This window comes from Myripristis murdjan, chromosome 24 (assembly GCF_902150065.1).
Source record: "Myripristis murdjan chromosome 24, fMyrMur1.1, whole genome shotgun sequence".
NCBI lineage: Eukaryota > Metazoa > Chordata > Actinopteri > Holocentriformes > Holocentridae > Myripristis > Myripristis murdjan.
Window position 1 is genome coordinate 25,422,580 of NC_044003.1, and position 19,371 is coordinate 25,441,950.

Here is a 19,371-nt window from a genome sequence, read left to right on the forward strand (position 1 = left end):
TTTATTTACAAATTTTCACCAATTTTAGCCACAAATGCTAATAATACAGTGCAAAAACTATAAAGCGTCAGCAGAATCGTAGAAATGGTGCAGAATATTAATTTCATGCCTGTTATCCCCAGGCGCAACGTTTTCCTACATTTCCCAACGTGCATTGCGATTTCGTAACGACTTTTGACCTCTGGATAAAAACAAGCCGATCAGCTGATGTAAACTAGCAACAACATCTACAGGGACCTGCCACAAAACAGCCCAGCTAAGTTTTCAAGTAACGCTATCGGTGGTGGTGCGGGGTGCGGCTTTACACAGACTATATGTCCAGCTACAGATTATGGCTTAGCGTTTTGTTGAAGCGGCATTTTTACATTAAGAAATAAAGCACCGTCCGTCGAACTGCTAGCCACTTACTGGGTCAGTTTTAATGAAGGCTGTTGTTTGTCAGCACTGTGTCTCTCTGTGTAATGATTGATAATTGAGGTGTTATCCCGTTTCTGGTCGTGTTAAGGCATAATGACGAGCTCGACAGGGTACTTTTAACTCACATGTTGACGTCGTCATTTGAACTGTAACAATAAGACAGCACAAGAGATGCCGGACAACTAAACGGGAGCTAGCGTGCTGTTTTGGTAACGCATAAAGTAAATAAATGTCTGGACTGCTGCCTGGAGCGTCTTGCTGCACTAACGTTACACACTGAGTATGGTAATTACAGCTCAGGCACATCCCATCACAAAGTGCTTAGCTGGACATTTCACAATAGTCTTGACAGTACTGCAAAGCTTTTAATTGGTTGTTTTTGTTTGTGTCGGCATTCATTATAAAATAGCTATTACATTTGACCATAGGGAGCTACTAAACTGTGCCATAACCTAGTTTCTTGCACTGTTTTCCTATTGCACTCCTAGTCTTAAGAAGTACTCATAGCCACAGTTGCAACTTGTAATCAGTGGCCTGTCTGGTTTGAGATGAGCAGTCAAGGTCCATCTGTAGATAAAGGGATGAACACGGTGCTAGTGTGTCAGGAGAGCTATGCCTGTGGGGGCTCAGATGAGGCTGCGTTTGAATGTGATGAGTGTGGCAGCTTGCAGTGTGTCCGCTGTGAACTGGAGCTCCATCGCCAGGAGCGCATGAGGAACCACGACCGGGTCCGGATCGCCCCGGGTCATGTTCCTTTCTGCGACTCCTGTAAAGGCGACAGTGGCTGCCCTGTCAATGGCGGCCGGCTGAGAGCCGTGGTGCGCTGCCAGGGATGTAAGATCAACCTGTGTTTGGACTGCCAGAAGCGCACCCACAGCGGAGTGAATAAGAGAAAGCATCCTCTGACCCCTTACCCTCAAGCCAAAGTGTCCCAGGACAGCAGTGTGGCAGCTGGGGAGATGGAGATGGAGGCCCTGAAAGCCAAGCTGGAGAAGGTGTGCAGCTTCCTTTTGGTGGATGAGAAGGAGGAGATGCAGGTATGTGCATGAGAAAATGTTTCAGTTGTTTGTTGGAGCCTCTTGTTTGATGACAGCAGAGGAGCTCTGGGTTGATTCCTGCTGTGCTTCATCACAGGTGAGTGATGAGGAGGACTTTGTGAGCAGGCTGGGCTGTGGGCCAGATGAGCTCCTCAAGGTGATCTCCATCTTTGGGAACACTGGCGAGGGCAAGTCCCACACCCTCAACCACACGTTTTTCCTCGGGCGAGAGGTGTTCAAAACCTCCCCCACCCAGGAGTCCTGCACAGTGGGCGTGTGGGCAGCTATGGACCCTGCACACCGAGTGGTGGTCATCGATACAGAGGGTCTGCTGGGGGCAGGTAAGATCAAACAACGGACAAGTTTCTCACAATGTTCTAATCTTATAGCTGCTGAAAAGCATATAACATGGCAGGTAAATGCATTCATCCTGCTTTATTACTGCTTATCAGGGGCTAACCAGGGTCAGCGAACCCGGCTGCTCCTTAAGGTCCTGGCCATCTCTGATCTGGTCATCTATCGAACTCACGCCGACCGTCTCCATGACGACCTCTTCAAGTTCCTTGGTGACGCGTCAGATGCCTACTTGAAGCACTTCAGCAGGGAGCTGAAGGCGACCACGGCCCGTTGTGGCCTGGATGTCCCATTGTCCACTCTGGGCCCTGCAGTGATCATCTTCCATGAGACGGTCCACACCAAGCTGCTAGGATCAGGTACGTCAGATGAACCATCACCTTCAATCACACTGCTGTTTATGTTGTATACATTTAATGAGCAAGATCGGTATCCTTTCTCTCTGTCTCTTTGCTCTCTCTCTCTTTCTCCTCTCTCACTCTTCTTCCGAAGATAAACCATCTGAGTCAGCCGAGCGTCTGCTGCAGGAGCGTTTCAGGAAGTTGGGTCTGTTCCCAGAAGCGTTCAGCTCCATCCAGTACCGTGGAACTCGGACCTACAACCCTCCAACGGACTTCAGCGGTCTGCTGCGCAGCCTGGAGCAGCAGCTGGATAACAACACCACCCGCTCACCACGCTCTGCCAGTGTCATCTACAAGGCTCTGCAGGTTGGGGGTTTTTGGAGTTTAGTGTAATACTGTTCTGTTGACTTTGTGTGATGCTTGCATATGTAAAAAATCTCATCTAAGAACCATATGTGGTTGCATCTTGACCTGTTTTACTGTTCCAGGTAGAAAACAGGTTTGTATGTGTGTGTTTCTTACAGACTTTCTCTCTCTCTCTCTCATTTCCTTTGCTCGCTCTCCTCCCAGGCCTTGAGTGAGCGCTTCAGTGGAGAGATTCCAGATGAGCACTTGACCAGTAACTCTTTCTTCCCAGATGAGTACTTTACCTGCTCCAGCATCTGCCTCAGCTGTGGGTGTGTATCTCTTTCCTCGCTGTAAACCCCTGTGGTTTACTCAAAAAAATCACTGTGTACACTTCACATCACTGGAATGGATAGAATGGGCATGGAAATAAGCATGCATTTAGTGCATGAGGCTAAAAAGTCTGATATAACATTCAATGAAAAGGTATCTGTCTGTTTATTCTCAGTGCCTTTGTGTTTGACTGTACTATTAGTATGTGACGGCTCAACATAAGTGTATATTTTGAGTGCAGAACCTTTAAGGAATCTATGTGAGTATCCCCAAAGGTCCTGCACACAAAATAAATTCTGGCATCTGGCTATAACATGGTGTGTTCCCACTCTCAGGTCAGGCTGCAAGAGGAGCATGAATCACCTAAAAGAAGGGCTTGATCATGAAGCCAAACATCGCTGCCGCTACTCCGCACAATATGACAACCGCATTTACACCTGCAAGGCAAGTACAGATACACACACGCATGCTTTGAAGAGCTGATGGTCGACGTGGCTCTGAGTGTTGGTGCTGCACTTCGCAGGCTTGCTATGAGGGAGGGAAGGAGGTAATCGTGGTTCCCAAGACGACAGCCTCATCTGACTCTCCTTGGTTTGGTCTGGCCATCTACGCCTGGTCTGGGTGAGTGCAGCTGCCACACAACCATCTGGAGGATGCGAGAAAATGCCTGCCTTCTTTGCACAATCGATGACATTCATTTGCTTTATTAACAGTGAATTATTATTAAAAATGCAAGGGAGTGTAATACAAACGGTTCTGAGACCAAGACCCCAACTCTTGATTAATCAATATAATCTGCTGGCATCATGTGTGAAGTGGTGTGCTTATGTCATTATCCAGGTATGTAATTGAGTGCCCCAACTGCGCAGTGATCTACAGAAGCAGGCAGTACTGGTATGGGAATCAGGACCCAGTGGACACGGTGGTCAGAACTGAGATCCAACACATCTGGCCCGGGGTAAGGCCACATTGGCATGGGGTTCAGTTAAAACCAATTAGATGGAGATTTCCAAGCCAATCTTTCTAAGGCTTGAGGTGGAATTGTTACTAAATTGTTACTGAAAAAAAAAAACAGAAATCCATGGCTAGGTGTGTCTTGCCACCCAGTTGTATCTGTAATGCTGAAGAATTGGTCAGAGTAATCAGTTTTAAAGACACCTCGGAAGCCTATTAATGCTATCAGTTAAATGCTTTTTTTCTGGCCAGTAGAGACCCTCTTTCACAGCGGTCATTTTTTGACATGAATAGCAGGGTAATGCAGGTGTTACTCATGACGTTGGTTAAGGTTCTCATTCATTCTAACAGAGCCAGGGTCCTGCTATTGTTCATGCTGGATCACTGGGAAGACTCTCCTGCACTTAAATAGAATAAAACCATAATAAATGTCATTAGTAACACCTGTATTTTCCCTGCATTTTCAAGTGAAAAAAGGTCTCTTCTGTTGTTACTGGCAAGTACCCTTGTCTTGAAAATACTGACCAGATATCAATAACACATCATTAACATTCATTCTAGATTAATAACAGTTTGTAAGTGTGTTTTTAAGATTGTGCTCAGCTATTCACCAAAAGCCAGGCTGTTCCATGTGTGTCTAGTGTGCCTTATTCTTTACCCTATGTCCTTAGCAGTTACTTCTCAAGCTTTTCATGTGTGTCTTCTCTCCTCTCTCTGCTTTCAGTCTGATGGTTTTCTGAAAGACAACAACAATGCGGCCCAGAGGCTGCTGGATGGAGTCAACTACATTTCACAGTCAGTGACTGAGCTCAGCGTCAAGCCTGCTAAAGCAGTCACCTCCTGGCTAACTGACCAGATTGCCCCAGCCTACTGGAAACCCAACTCCGCTATCCTGGTATACAGCTAGAACTGATCGGGGGAAAAAGAAATCAGTGTTTGCGGGACCGACACTCACAGTCAGATCTTTTTCAGAGCCAAGGAATGGAAAGAAACAGAACTGAATAAAAGTGGGATTTTTATGAGTCGTTACCCAGAGCAGGAGTTCTCTAATGTATTGAAATTCATGTCATGGACCCCCAGACAGAGAGAACCACTGACCCTAGACCTAGAGTGTTCTACAAGTCTCTCATGTTCATTTCCATAAAGACCTTGGCACTACACCAAAGTCCTGTTGAGCTGCAGGTGAACTGAGATTTTGTAGATTCTCTATCCAGTGAAGTTTGCTTAACTGGAGAAACAGGCCTCAGCTGAAATTCAAACTGCTCTGACAATCAATAGCAATGATGCAGAGTCTTAAAATACACTTGGTTCCTCAAACGCAGCAGTGGGGATGAGGACAGATGGCTGAGAGAGAAAACATACTTCCATCAAAGCAAGGTGCCTGCACATAGGCACCCAGGATTGGGTGTTACTGAGTCGTCAGGAACTACTGTGGTTTATATTTAGTTCCTTCATAGACGGCATTCGAAGATTTGGAATGCTGACTGTATGCTAGCCACCAAATATTCCTGCAGCCATTTTATATTTCATCCCTGCAGAGTGAAAACCTTGTATCTCCACAATAACAACATTTCAGGAACAGTTTGACTGCCATACATTTTTTTGTTTATCCATTTTTTTTTGTTTGGGAGGGGTTGTAAACATAGAGATAGTAGAATTACCTCAGCTCATAGAGGACCATGTAATTCTGCAGCTGAAATGAAAGTATGAACATTACCACAAGCTACAGGGTTTTCTTGCGTCATGCTTTTCTGCATGCGCATATTCCACCAACAGTATGACATTTGGCAGTGCACTCATGTCATGTGCCCTCTTTGTGTGTGTGTGTGTGTGTGTGTGTGTGTTGTAGAAATGCCATAAATGTGAGGAGGAGTTCCAGGCCAATGACACGAAGCACCACTGCCGTGCCTGTGGAGAGGGCTTTTGTGATGCCTGCTCCTCCAAGACCCGTCCCGTCCCGGAGAGGGGCTGGGGTCTGGCCCCCGTCAGAGTCTGCGATGCATGTTTCCACAACCGGGGAATCCCTACTGGTGTGCAAATTAGCTCCTTCATAACAGTGCATTAACCATGCTTTTGGATCCTTCTGTCCGTCTGTGTCTGTGCTCTGTGCCTGACTTGGTGTGCACATTTCCCTGCTCTAGAGCTGTTGGATGCTGCCTTGGAGGAGGAGGAGGGAGGCACCCTGATAGCCAGGAAGGTTGGGGAGGCTGTCCAGAACACTCTAGGAGCTGTAGTCGGTGCCATCGACATCCCTCTTGGTGAGTACTGGCCTTATTAAAATGCAACAGACACGATGGTGCAGATGGAGATATTGTGTTGATATTGTGATATGAGGCAAGTTATGTTATGGGATTTTAGTTAGTTAGTGTTCAGCATCCCTGAAAATTCCCAGGCGAACCCTGGCTCCGAGTCACTACGAGGCTCAGTTCCAGAGCTCCTACTAACAGAATTGGAGAGCAGCTTGTGTGCGGTGGCTGTGTGTATGTGTTCATTTGTATGTCCCACCATTCCTCCAGTCGACATTCCTCCAGTTCCCTCCAAACCTGCCCCAAAATGGTTCACGGGGTCAGCAAACTAACAAAGCTCTTTCACTGGCGGTGCTGAATGTCTCAGGTTGATGGTGTCTGACAGGCACCATTTCACCACTGATCTATGTTGTACCTCTTTAATGTTTTTTTAGCCCGTAGACCTAGATGATTGCATGTTTCTTTGACTTCTTTAGAATAAATAAATCAAATTAAATAACTAAATAAAAAAATAACTTGACCTGCTGTGTACATAAAGCCATGTTGTGATGTTTTCACCTCAAAAGACGCCAGGCAGATGCACTGATGAATTCCTTTCATTGGTTTCTTTTGTCACAGTTGCAGAAATATACAATAAGCAAATTAATAAAATCAAACCTGAAAACAATTTGCATGAAATACATTTCTCCTCCTCCACAATTCAAAACAAAGAATGAACTGTGGCTTTTTATTTTGTTGTTTTCCAGCGATGCCCGACAGACATGATTTATTTCAAAAGAAGCGTGCTGGCACAGCTCACAGGTTCACTAAATGACATCCAGAACCAGGTTCTTGTGAACTTGGATTTCACCCTCAGCTCAGTCGTAGGCCTATAATCTACTATTGACCTATAATCAGAAAATGATGGTGATGGCATTTTTGTGCTGAGATCTGTACCAAACAAACATGTTTTTTGTCTGTCTGGTGAATATGATTTGTAGGCCAAGACATTTCTGTACCACCACAATCCATCATTTATAAAGGTGTTTTTGTCACACATTTTATTAAAATAAATAAAAAATGCGGCGCTTGCAATCTGGACTCTGCAGTTGGCCAAAGTGTGATCTCAAGAACATTTTAGATTAATTGCTCTCGTCAGAGGAACCAGGGCTTTCTGTCAAAATCTGAGTAGTATGCAATATTTACTGTCTGAAAGCTTAGGTGAATGGTGTTTTAAGTAGGAAACTCATACCTACTGTCATTCCAATGTGGTCTTTACCATGTAAACACAGTACATGCAAAGTGTGGACTCTGGGTGGGATCAGGGGAGGCCTGGGGTGAAAAGCAGAGAGTAAAGGTAGACACTGTGCTCTGGTCTTCCCTAGTTTTAGAAGTCACTGATTGTCAGACATACTCCCTGCTCAGTATCCCTTTGATAACCTGTGCCGACTCCCTGTGCCCCCTCCAGGCTTGGTAAAGGATGCAGCCCGCCCAGCCTACTGGATCCCAGATCAGGACATCCACTCCTGCTGCGACTGCCAGAGGGAGTTCTGCCCCCGTCTCTCCATCCACCACTGTCGCGCCTGCGGTCAGGGCGTGTGCAACGATTGCTCCGGCGGGCGGCGCGCCGTGCCCTCTCGAGGCTGGGACCACCCGGTGAGGATCTGCAACAGCTGCAACCAGAAACCTGGGGAGCTCTAGCAGGATGCGGGTCAGCGGGGATCACAGTGGGACAGTCCAGGAAACAAGCTTTGACAGGAATTGGAATTGACACCATTTTTCCCCACCCTTACCTCTCAGTCAAGTGCTTCAGTCCAGTGTTTTGATTTGTATTTCCTGACTGCCTGTGGTGGGTTGAACTTTTTTGACACGTCCTCACATGTCACCGAGTCCCTTTATGCTATTTCACTTTAAGACACCTATATTTTAAGACTGTGAAGAACACCAGTCAGAATGAATCAGATAAATCCAGAGGGAAGGAGAGCTAAGAATGGTGTAATGGGAGTGAGTACCGTACGTGCTTGATTACAATTGCGCCTACGTTCATTTTGATGTACCCCTTTGATCCTGTCAAATCTGTTTGTATTGATGCACAACAAACCAGAACCCCTTTGACAATCCGTCCCAATGTGACACACTAGTACTATAAGCACCTTTTGTAGTCTGGGGCTGTATGCCTAAAGCTTCTAATAATACAAGTACTGACTGAGCATCATATACTGATCTCAAGGAAGCGCCTTTATTTGATTCTTTATGCATGAGGGTCTAGATATTTAGAAACGGCTTGGAAAAAGATGGAAAACTTGCAAAACGATCCACCACAATTCATTTTGATCCATTTTTTCATGGATTTGCAGTCGTTTTCCTCTGCTTCAGCCCTGCCAGCTTTAGCTTTCCTGTCACCGTCTCTGATTTCAAGAGGATGAAAAGAATCTGAAGTCACGGATGTACTGTAGCACCAAGATGCATTCCATGTTACATAACTTAATAGTAATAACTACATACATACTCCCTTGACCCCTTGTGGCTGTATGTGCATTTGAAGGGGCAGATGTTGATAGAATAGCCTTAATAATGCTGTCCAATATTTACTGTTTAATTTTATATAGAGTATACATGGAGGAAAGTTTACTATGATAGGGAAAATAATTTTTAAATGACCTTTTTTTTTTGTTTTTAAAATGTCACTACTACTATCCATGAGACATAATCTGACTGCAATGGAATGAAATGCAACAGTATCTGCATTTAATGCGTGGCTGGCTCACAGCAGTAATATGGTACAGACAAGACTCAAAAACATCTTTGAGGCTGGCTCCTCAAAACAGGAGATAATTAGGAGATAATCCGTACTCTGTCAACTCAGGCTGTGTGGCTCGCTAGCTAGGATCACTTGAACTGCAGCGCCAAGTCGGTGATGTTCCAGGTTGCCTTTATTGCATCAAGACTGTGCAGAATAACTGATAGTTGCATCGTGCCACGTAATTGACTTGACAATTATCTGATTAATATATCATAGTGTTCAGGTGGGCTTTGTACTGAAAACTTATCCAGGGCATTGTGAGATCTGACAGCAGCGAAGGCAACCAGGTATTTTGCTATGAAACTGACTGAGAGAGTTAATGTAATCAGGATGTAAACACATAAGCTGGAATAACGGTTTGAACTGAACTATCTCATCACTGTTTGAATTGCAGAGAGAGTAATGCTAAAAATGCATATATCAGAATGAAGAGATCAATACCTTTATGTTAATGTATGCTCATGTAATAAACTGCAGAAACGCAATGACCAGTGTGTTTCTTTTGAAAGCAAACCACATATGAAATCAGTTTTTTAAATTATTTTTATAATAGAATCATTCATGAATAATTTGAAAAAGTTGCATTGACTTACAAACACAGTGTCTTCTTCAAATCTAGATCAAGTCAGCACCAGCTTAATTTTCATTAGAAAGTCAAGTCGATCAATGATATCTTATGTAATTGCACTTCTTTTTGGACAAAACACAGTAAGCAAGATCTAACTGTTAGATCACTCATGCATGCAGCACTCCTCTTTCCTGTTGGCATCAACAAGTCTGCATATAAAATAAACTCTTTCTCCTGAGTCGTTCTTGAGGAAAACACTGTCCTCCCCCTAATTAAACTTTTAGTACAAACTGCTGAAAATGTACTGCAAACTGGCTGTAGGGTTGCAAAACAGGCCCATATTGTTTTTGACTCAGTCTCTGAATGTAAGACTGTGGACACATTTGGCAGGAAACTATGGTGTCCACTTTTTCAGACAGTTTTACACCAGAGGATGCTATGTATGCTATGTAAAAGCCCAGCACAGATGCCATCTTCCCCTAGCACCCAGCCTGCTGCTCCCCTCCCTCTTGGTAGTCAGTGTTGTAGGGGAAGTAGTACAAGTCATGTTTGACCGCCATGAGCAGGCCGGGAAGCCCCCTACGGCCACCCAGCTGGGACGAGAAGACCACGCTGGGGATCAGGTCTTTTGCGGCCGGGTGGGGTGATGGGATGGTCCTCAGCAGATGGCCGTCCTTGAGGCTCCACAGTCTGGTGTAGCAATCCTGGCCCACTGAAGAAATAAAGGAATCAGGAGGATGAGAAGACGCTGTGCAGGGTCTGTTTTTTTTTTTTTTTATGTGTGGTGTAGAAACTTATGGTGGCTTGATCTTGGAGCTAGTGTTGCCTTAATTATGTCAGAGCGTAAGGGCCCTTTTCCACTGCAATGGTATCAAACCTTTTAGCATGAAAAAAAAACAAAGTTTGGATGTTCCATTTGCCAAAGGCCCAGTCCAAGGTCAAGTTTATTATGTAGCTTAAAGTTTCAAAGTGCTTTACAAGCCCCGAGTCTACAGAACACAAAAAGGACACCCCCTATCCTGAGCCCTCATAGCGGGGAAGAAAAAAGTCCCACAAAACCCCAGAAGTCAACAAGCGGAAAAAATTGGAAGATCTGCTGGCAAGACCACAGAGAAAGGGAAACTCCTTCCAGGTGGCCAGGAGTGCAGCAAGTGTTGAGTGTGCAATTATTAGCTCTCAGTCAATTAAAATGAAATTACTAACTCTAATCAAATAAAGTAAATGCAGTTGATTTTTTGGTTGCTGCTCAACATGTGGGACTCACAGGGACCAAAGGGGCCCTGGGGACAGGACTACTGCGCTGTTTATCAATGAGTGTTACACACTTGTGCATCACTGACAACTGACAATGACAGCTGGTAGCCGCAATGTTTAAATCTTTTTCAAGCAGAAGCATTTTGTTGCCATCTGTCAAACGTTTCAAACGAAGAAAAAGAAACCAGATCTACCATCAGTTCTGTAAGAGCCCAAATCTTGGGCTAGTCTCGATTGTCTCCATTACACAACTACAGTTTGAAATTCAAAGTGGTCCTCAGTAGCAGGTGTGTGATGTCAACTCCTACCTGCCAACAGGAGCCCCTCAGGTTCATTGACATGGATGGGAAGGTAGGTGTGCTCATTATAGTGTCCTTTGTACTGCTGCACTGCCTTCATTACGCGAACATCCCACAACTTGATCTGCATATAAAAAAAAGAGAAGAACACATGAATGTTTCCATTTCAGGATGGATGAATGCTGTCAACGTAAAAACAATGGAATCCTTAAGGGTATTTAAAATTGAAGACACAATAACATGAAATCCTTCTATTTCCTGGAAAACAGAAAATCTTCAATGGTGACCTCATGTTTATACACTATTGGGCATAAATAATGATTTAAACCAATAGAATGTTCATGGTTTTTGAACCAGTTTGGCCTCCACACCTATCCCAGCAAAGTAAAACTGTGTTTCTGTGTTTTTCTTCTTGTCCTGTTGGATGACACATTTAAACGACCCTGCCCCAACATCTTAATTTAATAGGAGACATTAATAGGAGGAACAAAATCAATGATGTACGAGTGCCATTCATTTCATTTTTTTGAGGGGTCCTGTGCTGAGAAAGTTGAGGAACTGTGAATTCCCGAGAGAGCGCACCTCTTGAGTTGAGTCATTGTAGGCTTACAGGTCATATGTGTGTCATATGAGTGTTTTGGGTCAATAACTATAATGTGTAATGTTCATTTGGCTTGAAATAGAAATATGTAAACAGATTATTATGAGATTAGTATTGTGCTGTTGGAAAGGTTAAGGATTCAACAGAATGTGAACTTTAACCAACGCAGGCTTTCTATGACTGGTTTCACATTTTGTTCCAAACAGAGTGTCAGCTTTCCTGTTGCTTCAAATGAACAGAAAAATGCTGTGCAATAAACACTGAGTCGACCTGGGTCCCAAAAGAAATAAATATCTCCATGTTCCGTGGTTCACAAATGGCGACGACTTTGTTAACCACAGAAGCAGAACATCATAAGGTCACTGTTTCGACCAGACTTGAAGAATGGTTTACTGCAATGTAAAATGCCGGGAAACTGTAGTAATTGTGCCAAACATTCAAAATCACTGGTAGGCCCATTAAAAAATCTTGCTGACCTGGCCTAGCATGTCAGCAGCCAGCAGATAGTTCTCGTCCTGCAGAATGCGCACAGAGGTAATCGCTGATTCCTGATGGAAGCGGCTGGCCTTCCAGCTGTGGTCCCTGCGCCCGCGCTGCCGCAAGTCAATGCTGAAGATTTCCCCTGATCGACAACCATTAAACAGCACAGGGACCTGGGGATAAAAGAAGAGGGGGTAAAGAGGCGCAAAGACAAAGAGTCGGTGTAGTTATTTTTTTCTTATAGCTTTTGAAAGAGGATAGTAAACAGTGACTAGGTGAGATGCCTTCACCACTGATTGATTTTTTCTTTTTTTTTTATATTTTCCTTATATTTACATGAGTTCTCCTTGCCATAAAATGTCCCCGGTGAACACAAACATGCTTAAGTCAATTTAATGTATCAAACAACTCACCCTCAGTGCAAACTGCTGTGCCAACACATCGCTGCTCACGCTGTACGTCTGCGTTCGGCCCGTCTCTGCATCTTTCACTATCACCCTACGGGACAGGCCTGCCAACGCATGCAAGTGCACATTCATATTTTAGCTTGACTGTGTGGAAAGGAAATGTACTGTTATTTTGGTCAGCAACCAAGTATAACATGAGCCTGTAGCCAGCTGGCCTGTCTAGCTTCTGTTTTTTTTTTTTTTTAAACTCTATTCCTGTCTTTCTCTATGATATTTACGACAAAGACCAAACTGTCTAATCCACTTAAGCGCTGCTATCAAAATATCCTAAGAGTTTTCCCAACATTTTGAACTTTTAACCGTCAATCTCTGCTTTGTAAGTCAAACCAAATTTCAAACATGCATTGGCAATTCAATTTGTTAGCTTCTTTCATTTAACCTCCAAACAAGTATTGGATTTGTTTTCAAAATGTGTCATGTGACAGTAGCCTTGTTTTTGCCCGTCAGGACTGATGTGTGATTTTTAAGTCTCCACACCCACTGCCATGCAAAACTCACCCACTCATTCACATTTACCTCTTAGTCCCCTCACTCAGTTGATTATGGAGAATGGATAAATGGTGATGTGACTGACCTGTACTGAAGGTCTTGTCCGCCTGGGGATTGAGACACCATGCACAAGACCAGGCTGTAGATATCTTAAAGCTACACAGCATCCCCGGCTGGTCTGAGGGGAGAAGAGGAGACCAAAGCAGAAATCAGAGAGGAGGAGGAGGAAGGCAGGTAGAGGGTGATGTAGATATGGAGACATGTATGAGACATATAAGAGATAAAAAGGGGAGGGACACAAAACTGTGTATACATAAAATGTGTTTTTGATCCTCAGATACTGCAGACATTTAAGCATTTTAGTAACATGATCCTGTTGAACCATATGGACTGAAGTGAGATGTCAAAAGATCAGTGGGTCCAAATTACTAGGCAAAATTGCTTTCAAAAGCGACTTTGCTAATGCTTTGCCAAGTCCTTACAACCAAAGTCAGGCAGAATAAAACATAGCAGGCTATTATTAATAGTCTAAAATGTGAATAACCTTAGAAAACCACTAATCTATTTAATCCTACCTGGGTTGGAGTTGCTGAAGAGAGAAGCAGGCAGCAAGCTGACACAGCCAGGGGTGTCTGCCATTCCCACCAGACACAGCCTGACAGAGGGGCTCAGTCAAGGAAAATAAGGACCTGTGCCCGCTGAGCTCTCAGCAGACGCATATGCAAAGCAAAGGTCAGGTTAGGAAATTCACTTGAAACATGGCACTTTCGAAAGGGATTGAGACAATTTTAACTTTTAGTGGCTGGTGCTTTGAGTGATAAAAAACACACTTGACTGTCTGCCCTATTAACAGCAGATCCTTTCTCTTGAAAACAAATCAGGAACCACTGTAAAGGGAGGTCCTTAAGCGGTCTGGCAGCCTGCTTGATGTTTTTAACATTGTGTCTGAAATACAGAAATAATTCATGTATGCAAAGCTCAATAAGAGGGAATGATAAGTCACCCAAATTCCCATGAAACCAATGCAGCACTTGAGCTGCAAGACGACTACACAGACTTAAAACTGTACAAGAGTTTAAGAATATAGGAAGGATACAACACATGAGAGTCTGGGTGGCTGACTGAGGCCCAGCAGATGGAATTCACCTGCAACATAAATGAAACGGCAGAGACGTGTAAAAATCCACTGCTGATCAATGAAACCACATATTAACATTTTTGAGAAAAACAAATAGATTTTGCCATTTCTGGAAATGCACATTCAGGTTTGAATGGCATTCATGAGCTTTGAGGTCATGTAGCTCAGTTTATAAAGGATATGCAACATTATATTTAGCATGCACAATAACAAAACATTAAACTGAATTGATGGGATAGTTAGTTAAAGTACAGCATTTGTTTACATATTTACAGTTAGAGCTGCAGCTCAAGCAATCCCTCCTACCTTGCGGTTGGTAAAATAGAGGTTGTCACACATTTCCACAGACAGAGAGCCCTTGCTGCAGCCACTGAAGTTCATGATACCATACTTGCAGCCTCCATGGGAGACATCGTTGACCGTGAACACTCGCTCACAAGCTGAATCACCCTGGGAAAGGGGAGCAGGATGGAGAAGAAGGAGGTTATGCACATCAATGAATCTATGAGAAAAAAAGTGGCTTGTTTCTTTTTGATTCAAAACTGTACATGCTCCAGTGTGCTGTAAATATACTCCAAGTAAGTTGGCTTCTGACCTATTGTAAGCCCTAAACTGTTTATTATAGGGCTGCCAGTAGCATGCAAGAATGAGCCTCTGTACCGTTTATTTCTGCAATATCCAAATCAAACAATTCATTTTCTTCAAGTTTCATGAGGGACTTTTAGGCCAAAAACAAAACTGCACATTAAAAAAAATCACAAGTTGAGGATTAGCATGTACTTACACAACACAAAATTGTGCTTTTATAATGCCTCAAACCAAAATTTTGTCTCCACAGGGATTACAATGATAATATTCAGCAGAGGAATCCCAATCTGATTTTTTTTTTTTTTTTTTTTGGCATCAGCATCATGCAGCCCTGGTGTGTATGTATCTGTACTCACCACTATGAGTCTGAAGTTGTCAGTGTTGGGGTTGCTGTTGTCTGTGCTTTGCACTTCCAGTCTGTGGCGTCTCATCCCGCTCACCTTCACCTCGTGCACCAACCTGGATACAATAACCGTGGTAATGCTGCATTATGTGCACTGAATTTAGCTGATTTTTTAAACTGCACACTTTATGAATTCTAAACACTGTATAAAGCATATGCTGTAAAAAAAAAAAATGCTTATTTGAAATACTCTTAATGTTCAGTTTAAGTAATAAACCTGCCAAATTTTCAAAGAAAACTTTCCAAAAGCCTTAAGGCTGGACATGTGAGCACTTATAAAGGCAACAGATTGCAGGCAAATCAAACTGCAATTCATCCAGTCAGGAGAGAGTTTTTGATCAGCCAGTCATAACAGCGTCTCTCCATGATAAACGAAAAGCCCCAGCAACCATCAGCTGTTTTCAAAAGCTGCTGCTTTACCAAAGTGTAGATCTATTTGCTTGGCAAGAAAATAAAGATGACGCTCTGAGTGTGTAAGTTAACTTTTCTCTTGAGTGTGTCTTGTGATCAGAGTGCCTTAACATTTATGAGTGTTTAACTTGCCCTTTAAGGGTTGGAGAGGACCTCAGGCATGTTAGGACAAGAGGCATCTGAGCTGCCTAATGTCCCGCCACAGTCACCATGATATACAACACATGGCCAGTCACGCTAATTAAGAATTTAATTAAGACAGGTGATGTATTACTTAGCAACTGAGTGTTTGAATGTTAACATACTTACATGGCAGTAACAACAACAACACCATGTGTTTGGGAGTAAACTAATAATTTTAGGATTCTATTTGTCTTCATTAATAGGCGAGTTAATATAGCAACACGCGTATCAGAAGTCGTATCAGATATGTTTCTATCATACCTGACTTGTTGTGCTCTCCAATACATATCCACACACAGAAAGACACCATAATAATGATATAATACCCCACAACACACACCATGGTGGCAGGACACAAAAATGAGCCCCACACCATGATGGAGCTCCCAGAATCAGCTCAAACTGTATTTTATCTGCCTTCTGGACTAAACAGTTCCCATTATTTTGCTGGGTTACAGAAGTAATTATGTACCAATTCAATTACCATAATTCAAATTCAATTATCTAGTGGTACCTTTACCGTTAAAATTACCTTTACTGTTGAAATTTTAGATTTACTCAGTATTTTTTGCAAATGTTTCTGTTTTCTTTTTACTACCAGGCATGTTAAAGTTTATTTTCAAAACCACTTAATTTATTACTTTAATTATTACTGCTAAATGCCAGCTGGGCTACAAAGAAAAAAAAATCACTGCCCCTTTACAGAACTGATTAGTATTATTTCAGGACTTTGTTCCTCCAGTGGGTTATTTTCCATAATGTATCACAGCTGTGGCTATCCAAATAAATTACTACAAGGAATTAGGATTGTAGAGGTGCAGCTGTGTGCGTGTCCATGTGTGAATGTGCACACACACTGATACAGTACCTGCAATAGGAGTTCTCAGGTAGCAGGCCGAGCTGCCTTTTCTGCAGCAGCAGAGATGTGTTCAGTCCTGCTCTTGGTGCTTTCTGTGAATTGAGTGATACATGTTTCATCAATTAAAAGAAAAAAAGCTTAAACACACTCATTGCCAAGGCAGTGATTATTTCTGTCTTCCATCTTTTTGGCAAGTTTAACCAAACCTAATGGATTACATATCCTATCCATGACTCATCTAGACAGCTTTCAGTTTCAACAGCAATTATGATTTAAGTATTTAAACATTTTTTTTATTATCTAGACTGACTTGCAAACAGTAAATCTATTTTTGCGTTTTATTACTGAAGGCCCACCAGGACAGAACATGTATAAGAGATAACATTACAAAGCTGATGATATCCCCCCCCCCCCCCCACAAGTGGACTTACTTTTCTGGCCTTGTCATCCTCTGTGAGCATCTTAGATCTCTGTTTCTCCCTTTCTCTCTCCTGCAGCTGCTCTTTGGTCAGCGGGTTGCAGTTGTTGTGACCCGGCAACAAGCGGAAATAACGGTTTTTCTCTGGATCAAAGTAGAACCCCGGCAGCTCTGACAATGGAAAAACAGAGCAGTTTAATCAGTGTGTGAGAAATATACACAGGTAGGTTAACAGGAGGTTAACTTTTAACGGTGGATGCATTGCTTGGTGACTTCGAGAATAAGTGGGAAATCCTGAGATTCACAGCGTGGATGATGAGTTACGTCTGAGGAGGACCAAAGTCTAGTGCACAGGGCCAGTTGAAAGAGCTGGGAAAATAAACAGCTGTGTGCCTTCAATAATCATTCAAACGACTTCAAACTAAGATGGTTCCCTGTGCTTACTTTCATGAGACGCTTGTTCTCTTCTAGTGTACTTGGGAAAACTTTTTTTCCACAATGTTACAACTATCAACTTGGAAATCTCACAACTGATAATCACCCAGACAGCAGCTCTTTCTCGATTTTCTTTTCCTTTTTTTTTTTTTTTTTTTTTTTTTTTTTGCCTTGTGTCACAGGAAAAATAACTACAAAGAAACTGGTGTTAAACCAGAACAAGCATCTCCTTAACGTGGTACTCAGTGAAATCAAGAATCTGTCATGCTGTCGGATACTTTGTAGGAAAACCCGGCCTGTGGTGGCAGGTGATCTGTGACTGAGCTAACTTGTGGTAGTTAAGAGATGTGTTTTGTTGACACTGTCTTGCGTACAGGAAAACAGAACCAAGGTGAACATAAATAAGCAAAAATAATCCTTGACATCTGTCTCATCCTGTTTATATTCCCAACACCAGAGAGAACAGAATCCCACCAGATGATGCGACACTAATGGACTGGTCCTCTGATGCCTGGAAAATGACATATTCTGAACACTAGCTGCTACTTCATGCCATGTGGGAGAACTGTGGTGTGATTTCCTTGTTTGATACTGACCAGGTGCAGCACTGCTGGCCTTAGAAGAAGACGACGACGATGACTGGTCTTCATCAGAGCTCCTCTGAGAGGCTCTGAAAGATGGCCCCGCTTCATTATGTCCATACCTGTGATGTTAGTAAAATATATCTTTAAATGATACCCTAAAGATCAGGTAAGCAGCATTTTGATGATGTTACAAAAACATATCATTATGTATAGCACAGAAACAAGTTGCTATGGTGTATAATATGATTGGATGTGTTAAGGATGTTAACACTTCAGTACCAAGTTAACATCAAAACTTTGGATAAGAAAGCAAAGCTGACGCTGTTTTTAGCTTCAACAGCACTGATACAGGTTGATCCCTCATGTAGCCTTTGCCTTTAAGTTGAAATAGTGAAACTCAGTAACTCATCGAAATGACAGCACTGTATTTGATGTTACAGCTAAACAGTATATACAGTTCTTCTGATTTAAAATGAGCATGTTGTTGGGCTGCTTTGAGGCTGCAGGTTAATGTATTTGTACCTCGGTGATCTACAACAGCCTGTCTTTAACAACCTGAAACACTAGCTTTCTGGTTACCTGCCCTGATACTGAAACGGATATTGAGTACAGTGAAACTTCACTGGTACCAAGTCCTGGTATGAGGACATAAGCCCCTTAGGGGAGGTGTAAAGCCAGGGGAGCTGCGCTGGACTCACCGCGGCTCGTCCTGAGCTCTGTGTCTGTCACCTCGGTGCCAGTCGTGTCGGTGGCCGTGTCGCCTGCGGGCTCTCTGTCCCTCCCGCCAGTTCCACTTTTTCATCCCTGCTGTTTGCGCCCCAAACTCTATTCTTCTGCCAGCACTTTGTCATTCGCTTGTGTGTGTAAAACAAAGCGAGGCAACACTGCGAGTTTACTGTTAGCCAGCAAGGCGGACACGGTTAGCATCCATGAGCTAGCGTTATATACTTTTCCTGCCACTGGTGATATTTAAAAATCAAAAATGGACACAATTCAGACCTCTGCTTAACGCTTTTACAGCGCGCCCTCCTTTACAGGTGGACTACTCCCTGAACTTCCCAAAATTTTCACATATTTTTACAATTAAATGTCGAGTAAGACACACACTGTACACAAAGTTCCTGCCATGTTGTGGCCACGTGATGAGTTAAGTCCCGCCCTCTGAAATGTCATTGGTCGACTGTTTACGATTATGTCCGACGTCGCAGGCATTCATTGGTCGATTTATCCTCCGTGTTATTTCGCCAAACCATTAAAAAAAAAAAAAAAAAAAAAAAAAAAAAACATAATATACACATATTTTATTTCAGTGGGTTCACCAGGAATGCGGAGCTGTGAATGAAAATAGACTGGACACAACAAAATATCTTCTCAAAATGTCCACC

At 43.0% G+C, this 19,371-nt stretch overlaps 2 protein-coding genes across 3 annotated transcripts; one reads left to right on the forward strand and one right to left on the reverse strand.

Moving 5' to 3' along the window:
- The first annotated feature begins 129 nt into the window (after positions 1-129).
- On the forward strand, positions 130-9,294 carry zfyve1 (zinc finger, FYVE domain containing 1). The gene is made up of 12 exons (XM_030046881.1): positions 130-1,454; positions 1,552-1,795; positions 1,907-2,167; positions 2,301-2,515; positions 2,720-2,826; positions 3,163-3,271; positions 3,351-3,448; positions 3,668-3,785; positions 4,506-4,676; positions 5,631-5,811; positions 5,923-6,039; positions 7,475-9,294. Exons 1-12 carry the CDS (start codon positions 966-968, stop codon positions 7,705-7,707), a joined length of 2,343 nt encoding a protein of 780 aa, XP_029902741.1. The 5' UTR covers positions 130-965; the 3' UTR covers positions 7,708-9,294.
- Positions 9,295-9,334: 40 nt separating this feature from the next.
- Positions 9,335-19,148, reverse strand: wdr21 (WD repeat domain 21). Of its 2 annotated transcripts, XM_030046882.1 has the most exons (13): positions 18,685-19,148; positions 17,999-18,105; positions 16,981-17,138; positions 16,559-16,641; positions 15,050-15,152; positions 14,412-14,555; positions 14,064-14,113; positions 13,543-13,622; positions 13,053-13,145; positions 12,425-12,522; positions 12,008-12,184; positions 10,940-11,054; positions 9,335-10,089 (listed from the first exon to the last, which is right to left on the reverse strand). In XM_030046882.1, exons 1-13 carry the CDS (start codon positions 18,786-18,788, stop codon positions 9,857-9,859), a joined length of 1,545 nt encoding a protein of 514 aa, XP_029902742.1. In that variant the 5' UTR covers positions 18,789-19,148; the 3' UTR covers positions 9,335-9,856. The 2 variants fall into 2 exon arrangements, with proteins under 2 accessions (XP_029902742.1, XP_029902743.1); XM_030046883.1 differs by lacking the exons at positions 17,999-18,105; positions 18,685-19,148 and having other exon boundaries at positions 16,977-17,110.
- Positions 19,149-19,371: the final 223 nt, after the last annotated feature.

Excerpts from the sequence above, each read along its gene's own strand:
- wdr21 (XM_030046882.1), bottom strand. The coding sequence starts at position 18,788 with ATGAAAAAGTGGAACTGGCGGGAGGGACAGAGAGCCCGCAGGCGACAC. Across the intron at positions 16,642-16,980 it reads AGGATGACAAGGCCAGAAAA|AAAGCACCAAGAGCAGGACT; the intron begins GTAAGTCCACTT and ends CTCAATTCACAG. Across the intron at positions 12,185-12,424 it reads CACAGCAGTTTGCACTGAGG|GTCCCTGTGCTGTTTAATGG; the intron begins GTGAGTTGTTTG and ends TTTTATCCCCAG.
- zfyve1 (XM_030046881.1), top strand. The coding sequence starts at position 966 with ATGAGCAGTCAAGGTCCATCTGTAGATAAAGGGATGAACACGGTGCTA. Across the intron at positions 4,677-5,630 it reads AACCCAACTCCGCTATCCTG|AAATGCCATAAATGTGAGGA; the intron begins GTATACAGCTAG and ends TGTGTGTTGTAG. Across the intron at positions 5,812-5,922 it reads CAACCGGGGAATCCCTACTG|AGCTGTTGGATGCTGCCTTG; the intron begins GTGTGCAAATTA and ends TCCCTGCTCTAG.